The 13,755-nt window shown below is 45.1% G+C and overlaps 1 protein-coding gene across 1 annotated transcript in view; it reads left to right on the forward strand.

The window, feature by feature from the left end:
* Positions 1–13,523, forward strand: part of BBOX1 (gamma-butyrobetaine hydroxylase 1) — a 113,357-nt gene extending 99,834 nt beyond the window's left edge. Inside the window, exons 6-8 of the mRNA XM_066583222.1 lie at positions 2,417–2,613; positions 10,739–10,905; positions 13,251–13,523. Coding sequence (XP_066439319.1) covers positions 2,417–2,613; positions 10,739–10,905; positions 13,251–13,411 — 525 coding nt within the window. The 3' untranslated portion in view covers positions 13,412–13,523. The remainder of the gene's footprint in view (positions 1–2,416; positions 2,614–10,738; positions 10,906–13,250) is intronic.
* The last annotated feature ends 232 nt before the right edge of the window (positions 13,524–13,755 follow it).

Below are 13,755 nucleotides of genomic sequence, written 5' to 3' on the forward strand. Positions count from 1 at the left end.
CTTCTTTATCTGTGCCCAGACCGCCATGAAGTCTTCTTCCAGCTGCAATGCATTTCTGCACACTTAGCCCATCCTTCTACTACCTCTCTCAGTGCCATTTGATAGTACCGCCTATGTGGCCTCTCAAAGTAACAGTGCCCTAAGAAAACTATAGTGCCCACTCTAGTTAAAGGAAGGGAGAGGCGAGAGACACAAAGTACAGTCAGCAGAATTGTCTTTGCAACTTACAGTACTGCTGGTCTGGACACTGCTGTGCAGAGGCCGACTCTTCCCCCTCTCTTCAGCTGTAATATACAGAAAGCAGGCGAAAGGGGGAGGAATCAGCCTTTGCACTGAGCAGAGTAACCCCTGGACTAGCAGTACTGTGATTATAAAGAGACTTTTGCAGCTAGTCAGACTTTCAGGGAGGGCCTGTTGAGTCAACAGTAAGACAGGGGCCCCTCCTGTCAAAGGTGCTGCATAGCAGTTGCATGGTCTGCTTACATTATCGGCGCAGCACGCCACTGCCAGTGTGTGCAGAGCTGGAAGCTGACAGCTCTAGACACTTGGCAGTGGCCCTGTTTTGTATTGCAGTCAATATCAATTTTAGAGGTCTATAACCAGCACTAGATTTCTCCTTTCCCCTTATTCCTCTCACCATAGGAATGCACTAGAGCATCAAACAGCGGGTCGATTAACATCAAACAGCGGGTCGATTAAAGCATCTCCAGTAACTTCCTTAGTGCCAACATGGCCATATGGATACTTTGCTGCATCTCAACAGCATACATGTGAAACGACATTCCGGATGCTATGAACCTTGCTGGCATTGTGGATGTTCCTGGGTTGGTATTGCAGTCACTATTCCTATTGAATTCAATGGTAACAGTGACTGCAATACCAGCTTCCAGTTGCTGTTATGTATACAGAGCTGTCAGTTTCCAGCTCCATACACAATGACTGTAGTCTTACAAATTGTTGATCACTGGGACCTTGAGGTAAGTAATAGTTAAAGGGCAACTCCTGTGAAAACACATTATTCCATCCCTGCCTCCTCACCTGATTGCCTGTGACACTGTAATGATTTCCTCTGTGTATTCCAGCCACTTCCATGTAGTGCAGCCCCCTGTCTGATGCTTCTCAGACGTCATCTTGAGGGCTGTTACCCACTGGCGATAGACTTTCCTGCGATGTGAGAGTGAGTGATATCAATGGTTTCATTCTAATTTGCATCGTGTTCACTCACGACTCGCAGCGCTAAGCAAAATCTGCAATATCGACCATTGATTTTAATAGGGCCGGTGGCAGCAGCGGCAGCCCCATTGCAATCAATGGGAGACGTTTGCAAAGCAGGCTAGGAATCCCCCATAAAGAGGAGAGAGAGGGGGCAGAGCTACAGGAGATCTCTTACATATCTCCCCATATTTGGAGAGATGGGGGTGGGGCTAGAGGGCTTTCCCAGTCTTTTTATTGCGGAAAAATGGAAAAACCTATTAAATAAAAAAAGAATTTTGGTATTGTTGAAGTTGTACCGACCTGCAGAAAAAATGTATTGAGTCATTTATGCTGCATGATTCAGGGCTTATTTACACAAGCGTATATTGGTCAGGTTTTCACGCCCGGCCAGCATACGCTTCCATCTAAGCAGTCCCCCCTTCCCTCCCCCTCATCGGCTCTCTGCCTCTCTCCTCCAGTCTGGTGTTTGAAATGGAAGGGGGCGGGGTGGAGCTAAGCTCCGCCCCACCCTCTCCCATTGCTGGCTATGGACAAGGGGCAGGCACGTAGCTCCGCCCCTGCTCCCATTGCAAACTGCTCGGAGGGGAGGAGGGAAGCAGAGAGCCGGTGAGGGAGAGGGAAGAGGGGGACTGCTCAGATGGAATCGTATATCGGCCAGCTGTGAAAACGCCGGCCGATATACGCTCATGTAAATAAGCCCTAACGCTGTAAAGCAAAACCCCCAAAAACAATGGCAGAATTGATGCGTTTTCTCTCCCTCTATCATAAAAAAAAACGTATAAAAGTTTTACAATAGTGATGTACCAAAAAATGGCACCAAAAAAAACTAGTTTGCCTCGCAATAAACAAGTCCTTGACGGGAAAATAAAAACGGTGTGGCTTTTGAAAAGTGGCAATGAAAATCCCCTTAAAATGGTTGCGTCCTTATGCCCAAAATAGGCCATGTCCTTAAGGGGTTAATATTATTCTATTCAATCAAATGTTCTTTTTATTGATGCTTTTGCGCGCTGAGCTCTTTTTCTGTCCGTCCGTTGTGCCTCAGGGCGCGTTGATGGCTGTAGTGTATGAAACTTTGATTTATTGTATTGCAATTTAAACTTTGGCAATAAGATGAAAGCCCCTCTTACAGGTACAATGTTACAGTATCTGCTGCGTAATGCACTGCCTCCGCTTGAACTCACTGCGCAATTTCATCCATCAGGTACAATTTCTTCACTGTTTAAAACAAGCTGAAACTGGAGGTGAGAGTGAAGTGGTAGACGGGTTCCATGTGTGCAACAGGCTGAGAAAACAGAACCCAGAAGCGTTCAACATCCTCACATCCACGCAGATCGACTTCACGGACACCGGCGTTGATTATTGTGATTTCTCCCTCCAGTCCAAACAACGGATTATAGAGTAAGCCCCTTTTAAATGTAGTTAAACTAGTGAATTTATGCAATTAGCTATGAGAAAATATTTGGAAAGGAAATGACTGCCCCCTTGTGGCATAAAAGTGAACAATAGGACGGTGTGCCGCAGAAGGGATTGTTCGGATACAGATATCCTGTCTTAACTGCTGGACAAATTCATCCTTATATTTACATGTAAATATAGTAAAAAATATGGTGTTTGGGCCAAATATCACATTCATGAAGCCTTCGATCCACTTTACAGCACTGTGCAAAAGTTTTAGGCAGTTGTAGAAAAAATGCTGCAAAGTAGGATGCTTTCAGAAATAGAAGTGCGAAGAGTTCTTGTGTCAATTAATAAAATGCAAAGTGATGAACAAAATCGAAATCTAAATCAAATCAATATTTGGTGTGACCGCCCTTCGTCTTCGAAGCAGGATTAGTTCTTCTAGATACACTTGCACACAGTTTTTGAAGAAACTCAGCCGGGAGGTTTTTTATAAACAGCTTGGAGAACTAAGCACAGAATTCCGATAGTGAAAACGAAACCATTGAAATTAATTTTTTTTTGTCCTGTTACGTGGCTGTGATTATTATGGCGGCATAACGGGAGTAAAACACGCCTCTGTGTTCAAGCCCTTAAACGGACGTAGGATAGAACTTATTGATTTCAGTGGGTTCGCTTTCATTTTCTTTTCTCGCGCACGCAAAAAAATAGGACCTGTTCTATTTTCCTGCGTATTTGCACACCATAGAAGTCTAGGGGAGGTGCACAATACGCAAGAACATGCGCAAAACACTGCACAAAACTGTGGGGAAAAAAACATATCTGGACCTCATTAGGCTAAATAGCTTTTTAAATCAGGGTGGAGGGTTTCGCGCATGCAAGTGAAAAGACCCTGCATGCGCCAAATAGTACAGTTCTATGTGTAGACACACGCACAAATTAACCTCATCAACCTGTATTTGCGCACACACTCATCTAAAGAAGCACTAAGGCTGGGTTACCACAGGGCGGAATCCCGCCGGAAATCTCGCGGTTTGGCCGCAGCAAAAAACTATGAGATTTCCACGCGCTGGTTCAAAACCCGCAACACTTAGCCGCGGGTTTTGGAGTGGCTTGGCCGCATGCTTCTCCCTTGCGATTTGCACAGCCGCTGCTAAACTTCCTCCCACCTGCCTTTTCCGGCAGCTCCCATAGGAGATCATCAAAAGATAGGTCCTATCCCTTTTTCTCAGCTCCCATAGGAATCTATGGCAGCTCCCTGTGATTTTTGTCAAAAGATAGGTCACCGCGCATAGGCCAGACCGTTAGAGGGACAGACCAATTGGCCATACAAATGCCAATTAATGATTTATTAAGTTGACCAGCACTCATTATAAAGGACTTAAGGGCTCTTTCACACGGCTGCTGTGATTTTCAGCCTCCCAAATCGGCCCAAAATCGCATGAATGACAGGCAGCTGTGACAAAGTCGCAACTGCATCTCCCATTCCCTCAAGCATTCAGACGGCTGGGTGCGTTGTATATACGCCGCAGCCTGGAATACAATCAGCCAAGGGGAGAGAGTTCAGCTCTGCTAAGCTCCCTCTTTCTCCCCGCCCCTTGCTGGCTGCTGGCAAAGGGAAGGGGTGGGACAAGGCGGGAGTTTAGCAGTGCTAGTCATGCTAAACCCCCTTCCCAGCCTATGGGAGCTGCCAACAAGGGCAGGAACTTTAGCAGCATGAGCCGCTGCTAAACTCCCTTCCCCTTCCCTTTTCTAATGGTTCTCATAGGCTCCCATAGGAGTCTATGAGAACGTCCGGCGTATTCCGGCAAAAGATAGGACAAGACCTATGTTTTCCGACCGGCGTAAAAGCGGCTTGCCTGATAAGATAGCGCAAGTGGAGCGCACTCTGGCCGGAAAATGGTCTATCTAAACAAATGCATTGGAATCCAATGCTTCAGATGGTCACAATTTTTGGTTGGCGTTTTATTGTGGCAAAATCACCACAATAAAACGCTCGTGTGAATAAAGCCCAATACAAGATGAGGATCACCCAAACGAACGACTGCAAGAACAGTCGTTTACTGCATGGGATCATACGTGCAGCCGTTCGTTTCCATATTTATCAGCAGCGTACAAGGGGATGGGTTGCAGATAAGCAAGGACTTCTATACCTGCATAAAAGATCTGATCATATAAAAAAAAGAACATTTGCTCATTGGCCAGCTGATTGCTTGCATATTTACATGAGATAATGGTTTGGAATGAACATTCGATAAGGCAATCATTGGCCCGCGTAAAAGAGCATTAACCCGTTTAGGACCAGGCACTGTAAATTTACGGCGCCTGGTCTTGGGCTTAAAGCGCCGCCGATACTAAAATTATGGCGGTGCTTTAACCTTCCTGGCTCTGCAATCAATTAGTGACAGCTGATAACCCGGAGGAGAAGGCAGGAGGGGTTTTCAACAGCACTCAATGAGCACTGTGTACAAGAAAGTGAAAGTAAGAGTCTAACTTTCGCTACGGGAGCCAAGGGGGGCACGTGACCGCGGGGGTTCCCTGCTACAGCAGAGCTGGGGGTCATACTAGACCCTGGCCAGCTCTGCCAGTGAGTAATGTCACTACAGGGGTTGTTTTCCCCTGTAACTGGGACTCCTATGGATGCCCCAGCTACAGTGGGAAAGTGTCAAATAAAAAAAAATAAAAAAATGTGAATGTCCCCCAGAGGTCTTATATGACGTCATGGGGGACATAGATAGTAAAAAACATAATAAAAAACATCAGTAAAACAAAATTTCAGAATAAAACAACAATATATACATAAGAAAGAAAATAACCCAAAACCGACGCCAACCTAAAACGTTGTTATAACCCAAAACCATACATATTATATATCAAACTTCCGAAAAAAAATGAGGAATCCACTCCCATACTTTATTTTAGTGTAAATATACAAATTTAAAAAAATTTGAAATGTTAAAAAAAACCTTTTTTTTAGCTTTTTTTCCCCCAATAAAACTAAAAAACGGAAAAAGTCAGTGAAAAAGACATTAAAAGAATAGCTCTATAGGTCACGGAAAAAAAACAGCAAAAATAATTTTGATAGCTAAAGGAAACAAAATAGGGCAGTAAAACCGCCACATGGGTAAAATCCCTAAAAAGTGTCTGGTCCTTAAGGTACAAAACAGCCTGGTCCTTATGGGGTTAAGGTTCATTATAGACCAGGCGATTCTCATTTGAGTGAGCGAAAGAGCGAGTGATGTCACCACTAGCTTGTTCGCTCTTGTGCAGCCTGTTTAGACAGACAGATACATTGTCGGCTCGTTCAAAAGAGCATCGTTCGGTTTTTCACATTCGCTGTATAAGTGACTGAGAGGGACTGAACGAGGACTGTTTAAACCGAACGATAAGTGAATGAGCCAACGATGCATAAAATGAACAATGAGCAAAACGTGAATGATTTTCATTCTTCATCCAGTCGTTGTCTCGCATTTAGACCGAATGATTATTGTTTACTTTCGCTCATTTGAACGATTTTTTTGAGCGATGATTGTTCCATCTAAAAGGGCCCTAAGGCCTCATGTCCACGGGGAAAATCAGGCCCATGGAGAATCCGCAGCGGGTCCCTCCTGCCCCGCGGACATGAGGGCTGAAAATAACAATTACTCACCTCTCCGCACGCTCCAGATCTTCCCTTCTTCGCGGCTTGATCTTCTCTCCGTCGCGGCCGGATCTTCTTTCTTCGGCCCGGCGGATGTGCTCACAGGGAAGAACCGGAGCGTCCAGAGCAGGTGAGTATATTCTGATTTTAGGTCTCCCGCGGATCCAGATGGCCTCCATAGGCTTCAAAAGAAGCCTGCGGGAGCCGTCCCCGCGGGAGGCCCGCACCAAAATGGAGCATGTCCATTTTTTTTCATGCTCCAGATTTTTTTTAATTCACTTTTATTGACCCTCCGCGGGTATTTATCTACCCAGCAGGTGGTCAATGCATCCCTATGAGATGCGGATCCGCGTGCGGGTGATCTGCTGCGGATTTTAATTGTTCTTTTGCCCATGGACATGAGGCCTAAGGGCGGCTTCAAATGAGCGCATGCGCAAAGACGCTCAACTCAGCGCAATGTATTTGCACAGTGAATGAGGTTGATTTGCACCTTTGTCTGCGCATAGTACTGTACGTTTTTGCCCATGGAGGGCGTGTTCATATGCTCGCGGGACACCCCCCTCTGGCCTGATTTTAAAGGCTATTTAGCCTAATGAGGTCCAGATGTGTTCTTCTCCCCACAATTTTCCATAGCGTTTCATGCATCCCCTTGCGTATTGTGTGCACATTTTTGCACTTCCCTTAGACTTCTATGGGGCCCTTTCATGTGCAAATATGGAGGAGAATAGAGCAGGTCCTATTTTTTTCGACACAACCAAAATGTTTGCAAAAAATCATTAATTTGAAAGAACCCATTGACATAAATGAGTTCTATTCTCTGCATATTGTTGATGTACATATATTTTGCATGCACAGAAATGGGTTTTGAGACTGGACCACGAGAAAATAGGACAATGCATAGACCCAAAGAAGAGCCCTGTGCGGCACAGAGTGTTAGGGCAGCAGAGATGCAGTTCAAGGCCCAATGCTTTCATTATAAAATCCGCGCAGGAGATCCGCAGCTCCAGAAGCCCATAGGGATGCATTAGTATCCGCACGGCAAATAAATGCATGCGGATGTGATATTTTTTTCCCCCGGCGTGCGGATCTCCCGCATGGACAGCTCCCGAGGCTTCCATTGACATCCGTATTTGCGGCACACCCGCAGCTGTTTTTGTGCTGTGCCGCGGAGCCGCAGGAGAGCAGGCGATTTAAAAAAAACAGTGCACAGAAGAAAGAAGATCCAGCTGCGGTGGAGGGGAGACCCGCAGCGTCCAGACAGGTGAGTATTCTGTCATGGCTGCGAGCACGTGTGAAAACCGCTGCGGGATTCCACCGTGCGTGTCCGTGGACATGAGGCCTTAGGTCCCCTGTCCACGGCCATGACGGAATATCACTAGCGATATTCCGCCGCGGGGAGCAGGGGGGGAGAGCTGTCAGGTCTCGGAGAATTGCGGCTTGAATCCCGCGAGTGGCGGATCGCTATGATTCTCCAATCGTGGACGTCAGGGCTGCACTTTCCATAGTATGTCTATGGAAAGTGTTCACTGCGTTACCCGCAGCCAGATTATCGCCGCAGATAACGCAATGAACTATCGCCTGTGGGCAGGCAGTCTTAAGCTCTCGCTCATGACCTGAAGGTTGCAGGTTCAATCCCGGTAGCTTTGTTCCGGTAGCTGGCTCAAGGTTGGCTCAGCCTTACATCCTTCCGAGGTCAGTAAAATGAGTACCCAGGGGGGTAAAAGATGACTGGGGAAGACAATGGTAAACCACCCTGCAAAAACAGTCTGCCAAGAAAATGTCCCAATGTGACGTCACCTGAGGAGTCAGTAATGACTCGGTGCTTGCACCAGGGGACTTTACCTTTACCATGGACCCAAAAGCAAATGGACAACATGGAAAAATTTTCCCTAGATCCCAAAAGAGTTTATTCTGCCACCAGATTAAAAAAATCAGTTGACCTGGATATTCCAACTCTAGTATGTTCTTCTGTAAATAGAAACATATGAAGACCAAAGAGTACAGTCAGAATATATGCTGAAAATCACGGTTCTGCTAATCTTGTTTCTTTACTTACGACCTTGGTGAACCACATATGGAAAATCGTGAAGATTATTCTACCTTTGGAATTTTCCAAAAACTCAAAAACCCCTAAAAATAATATACCACATACCAAAACATGAACAGTTGTACAGGAACTCCTTGTAACTGGGGCAGAATTTTGGACATTTATCAAATATAATCTTCTAAATGAAGTCATGAATATGCTAATTGATAGAGTTGAAGTAGAAACATGACTTTTGTCAGTAACCACAGCTGAATTACTTTGATTGGTAATTGCAGCAAATTAAATGCGTATGTGACATTGCGTACTTGGAACATAGGGCAGCACTGTGACGGGACTTGGGACATTGTGGTTCCTATACAGTTGACTGAGCTTCCATGGACCTCAATGCTCTGATTTTATCAATGTTGCTGTATCCCATTCATTACAAGCCAGTCTTCACTAAACATTCTGTCAAGTCAGTCACTAATTCAGTTGATGCTGTCGTAGACCAGGTCTTCTGAAATCATTATCTAATCAAGTAGGTCATGGTATTGCCATGATGGCAAGAAAAGGGCCCATAAGGCCAATCCTCTCCATATAGAGAGGCCAGTACTAGGAATTAAACATATTTGGGGGCCCTGTTACAGATTTTGCATTGGGGCCCAGAAGCTTCAAGTTACACCTGTGATCGAGGTCAATATTATGGGCGGAAGTTAAATCTATAGTTGTACCACCCAGAGTCGTGGGAGATTCGATGGGCAGATAATCTACATTAGAATGCATTTTCATGAAGCTGAAAGCTTGTAAATTCAGTTTGGCCTCGTTGTTGAAATCTCTAACTAGTATGATGGGCACTTCTGTACCGACTATCATGTTCTCATTGATCTTTGTAGTCTCAGAGTAAGCCATCATTCCCCCAAACAGCAGCATTTCCAAATCAGGGATGGCCCTGTGGCTCCCAATAAGCCTTTTGATGTTCGGCATTAGTGATTTTAGACTTTTTGTACTTCCCATGCGTCATTCTATCCTCTTGAATGCATTTTGGATCATGTTAAAGCCATTTATTAGCCATCTGTGGCAACATTTCGCTAAAAAAAGAAATTTTTTGCACTTCGTCTCTCCACAATTTTCTCAAATGTCCACTTTTTTTTTTTTAGGCTGCATTCCCACAAACGTATATCGGCTCGGTTTTCACGCCGAGCCGATATACAGCATCCTCATCTGCAGGGGGGGGGATGGAAGAGCCAGGAGCAGGAACTGAGCTCCCGCCCCCTCTTTGCCTCCTCTCCACCCCTCTGCACTATTTGCAATGAAAGGTTGCGCAAATTAGCCCCGCCTCCCCTCATTGCAAATAGTGCAGAGGGGCGGAGAGGAGGCAGAGAGGGGGAGGGAGCTCAGTTCCTGCTCCTGGCTCTTCCATCCTCCCCCCTCCTGCAGATGAGGACGACGTATATCGCCTCGGCGTGAAAACCGAGCCGATATACGTTCGTGAGAATGCACCCTAACACTGTATGCTTGTAGAACTAGCTGAGACGAATGATGCTGGAGTCCAGAGCTACACTAATTTTTAGCCGCACGGCGATGTTAGTACCTCAAGGTGGCATATTAAAACAGATATATTAAAACATGAATTGTTCAATGTTGACTGAAAAAAAGGACATGCTCTATTTTTCTGCGTATTTGTGCACCAAAAGCCCCATAGAAGTCTGTGGGAAGTGCGCATTACGCAAGAACAGGCACAAAACACTGCACAACACCATGAGGAAAAGAGCACATCTGGACCTTATTAGCCTGGGTTCACACACACCGGAATCCCGCCGGAAATCTTGCGGTTTGGCCGCAGCAAAAAAACGCGAGATTTCCGCCGGGAGAAGCACTGCTTCAAAACCCGTGGCCGGCTAATCGCGGGATTAACGGCCGCAGGCAGATTTGCCATGGCAAAATTCCGGACGGAATTCCCGCGGCAAATCCGCCCTGTGTGAACCCAACCTTAGGCTAAATAGCCTTTTAAATCGGAGTGGGAGGGTGTCACGCGCGCAAAAACGTACAATTCTAAGCGCAGACACGCACAAATTAACCTCATCAACCTGTATTTGTGCACACACTCATCTGAAGAAGCCCTAAGCAAACAAATTATCATTCATCGTTGAATCGCTGGCGGTGTTTACACTTCATGATTACCTTCAGGTTTGCGCGACTCAACGAAAAATTGGACAGTAATTCTTCCATGTAAAAGGGACCTAAAGTAAATCTCTAAAACTGAACGATAGATTGGCCAGTGTAAACAGGCAGTCGTTCATTTATGAGCATCTGCCTGTTCACTGTGAATGGCCAAAATATAAGGATGCTGAATAGAGGACCTTCCTATATTAACTCAGAATTCCTTTATTGGGTATATGGGGGAACTGGACAATCAATTTTAATGTATTAGAAATAGTAACATTTTTGTTCCATTTTAGGCTAGATCCTACTGGTGGTCTTCTGCGAATTAATTTTAATAATGCCACAAGGGATTCCGTTCTCAATATACCCGTTGAAAAGGTGCAAGCATTTTACTCTGCTCTTAAAGAGTTCATGGATTTGATGAATCAGCCAGAAAATACTTTTTATTTCAAAATGAAACCAGGTTAGTAACATGATTCACATTTCACATTACAGTGCAAGTCCTTTATTTTGTTGAATGGCACATAGGACCTCCAGTAAACGTGCCCTAAATATGACCAGCAGTATATGTACTCTCCAAGAATGGGTGACAAGCTTGCTAACTTAATCCATAACATTTATTAGATATGCATTAAAATGATCATAAGATAAACATATGCTAGAAAAAAACAATTTCACCAAGCCGACGGTGATGTCAAAATTCAGGAGATCCCAACTGTGAGGTCCTGATCTTCCTCAATGCATAATGGCAGCATAACAAAAGGAACAAAAACTGGATACTTGTTTGTGAACCTGTTGTTCCTGCAGACTATTATACCCTACAATGAGAGGGTAACAGCCTAGACAAGAGCGACCCCATGAAAAGATCTTGCTAAGGAGACCTTAGTGATGACCCTGCTAGATACAAGGTCCTGTTAGAGCGTTCTGCTGTGGTCTGTTGTTCTACATTGTATCCCAGCAGCTCAGCTCCACAGGTGGGGTTGATTAAGCTGGCTGGGTGTGGATTGCTTCAGCCAGCCAATCCCCCGGGTCTGCTGCTCATATATACCAGCTCCTCTGCTAGAGGCTGCTGGTTTTCCCTATGTTTGTTCAGTAGGTTCAGTGTCATGAAAAGTGTCATGTTCCCGCTTGTCTGTGCAGTTTGCCTTTTGTGTAGTGTGAACTGGGTCCTGCTGTGGATCCTTTATTATCTAGGACGAGGTAGGTACCTAGGCTCCAGCGCAGGGACATCCAGGTTGGGATGATCGCCCCGCATGCAGGACAGTTTCCTGGGGTTACTTGTCTCGTTAGTGTAGGAACCTACAAGACAATGACAACCCGTGAAGTTGGCTCGCGGGCTTAAAGGGGTTGTCCTGCGCCGAAACGGGTTTTTTTTTTTTCAACCCCCCCCCCCCGTTCGGCGCAAGACAACCCCGATGCAGGTACCTAAAGAAAGCTTACCGGAGCGCTTACCTTAATCCCCGCGCTCCGGTGACTTCTATACTTACCGGTGAAGATGGCCGCCGGGATCCTCTTCCTCCGTGGACCGCAGCTCTTCTGTGCGGTCCATTGCCGATTCCAGCCTCCTGATTGGCTGGAATCGGCACGTGACGGGGCGGAGCTACACGGAGCCGGCATCCTGCACGAGAGGCTCCATAGAAGAAAGCAGAAGACCCGGACTGCGCAAGCGCGGCTAATTTGGCCATCAGAGGCCGAAAATTAGTCGGCACCATGGAGACGAGGACGCCAGCAACGGAGCAGGTAAGCATAAAACTTTTTATAACTTCTGTATGGCTCATAATTAATGCACAATGTATATTACAAAGTGCATTAATATGGCCATACAGAAGTGTATAGACCCACTTGCTGCCGCGGGACAACCCCTTTAAGTATCTTGGGCAAAATCCGAACGAATACATCGTACATGCTATATTTATTCCATCTGGCTAGGTGTGCTGGTATGGAGGAGAGTGGCAATCTTTGGTTTATGCCTGTCCGCCGAGTATGAAGTCCATCTCTCTGTCCTATGGTTCTGTCTGAGTTCCTTTGTCGGCAAGTGTGAAATCTGTTTCGAAGTGTCCGTATTCTGAGTTCCTGAGTTCTGCAATTTCATCTGAGTTCTGTCTGAAGTCCTGAGTTTGGTCATTTGGAAGATGTAACAGTCCTCCAAAGTATCAAAATTGCCCAACATTTTTCACCTACAAAATTTAATAAGGGACAAAAAGAAATTCAAGGGTTCACTTAAAGAGAATCTGTCACCTACTTTTAGCCCTATAAGGTAAGTTTAAAGGCTGAAAGCAGGTGACCTACTGAGTCTGGGAATGTAAGTGTTATATTTGCCTTCCCTGTCATTCCCCTGGTGTTATAATAGGTGGACTATTTAGCAGCATGCTCAATATACTGCAACGGTGGATTTCAGTGCTCAGACCGGTAGAATGGCGGGGAAGGTAAATATGACACAGTTATATCCCCAGACTCCACGGGTCATCTACTTTCAGCCCATAAGCTTAGCTTATAGGGCTAAAATTAGGTGACAGGGTCTCTTTAACTTTTCTCCCTGCACTGTGCATTTACTCAGTGTGCTCAATAAAAGACCTGAATGGAGTAATTATTTATGTGTTAATAGTTTAGTTAGATTGACTAAAGTTGTGATTTGCATAACAATCACACCCAATTTTTTAGCAATTACTGCAATAATCTAGGTAATTCCAAAGGGTTCACTAACTTTTTCTTGCCACTATATGAATAGCACTGTGCCACAAGCCTGTGTAGCTGGGATATGCCCATTTGTTTTTATCTCATGGAATAACTTTGTGTCTGTTTTCTTAGGTCAAGTGGTGACATTTGACAACTGGCGGATCTTGCATGGACGGAAAAGTTATGAATCGGGAGCAGATATCTCACGTCATCTGGAGGGCTCCTACCTGGATTGGGATGTGGTGATGTCCAGACTGAGGGCTCTGAAGAGCAAGTTGCAAAATTCAAGTTGATTCTTGCCCATATTATATACAAAATGTATATGTATATAATATGTAAATATAATATGATTAGATGGATGTATATTAGCTCTGACAGCTACTAATAAATTATTTTAACAAATCAGGTGACATTCCGGTAATCTTTATTATTTGTTATACTCTACACCACCCCACCTATCTTACCCATATAATGCACTGATCAGTCATAACTTTAAAACCAATGACAGGTGAATAACTGACTACCTTGTCACAAGGATACCTGTCTAAGGGTGGGATATTTTAGGTAATAAGCGAACAGTCAATTCTTAAAGATGATGTGTTGAAAACAGAAGGAACGGGCAAGTTTGACAAGGGCC

This window comes from Eleutherodactylus coqui, chromosome 11 (assembly GCF_035609145.1).
Source record: "Eleutherodactylus coqui strain aEleCoq1 chromosome 11, aEleCoq1.hap1, whole genome shotgun sequence".
Classification (NCBI taxonomy): Eukaryota; Metazoa; Chordata; class Amphibia; order Anura; family Eleutherodactylidae; genus Eleutherodactylus; species Eleutherodactylus coqui.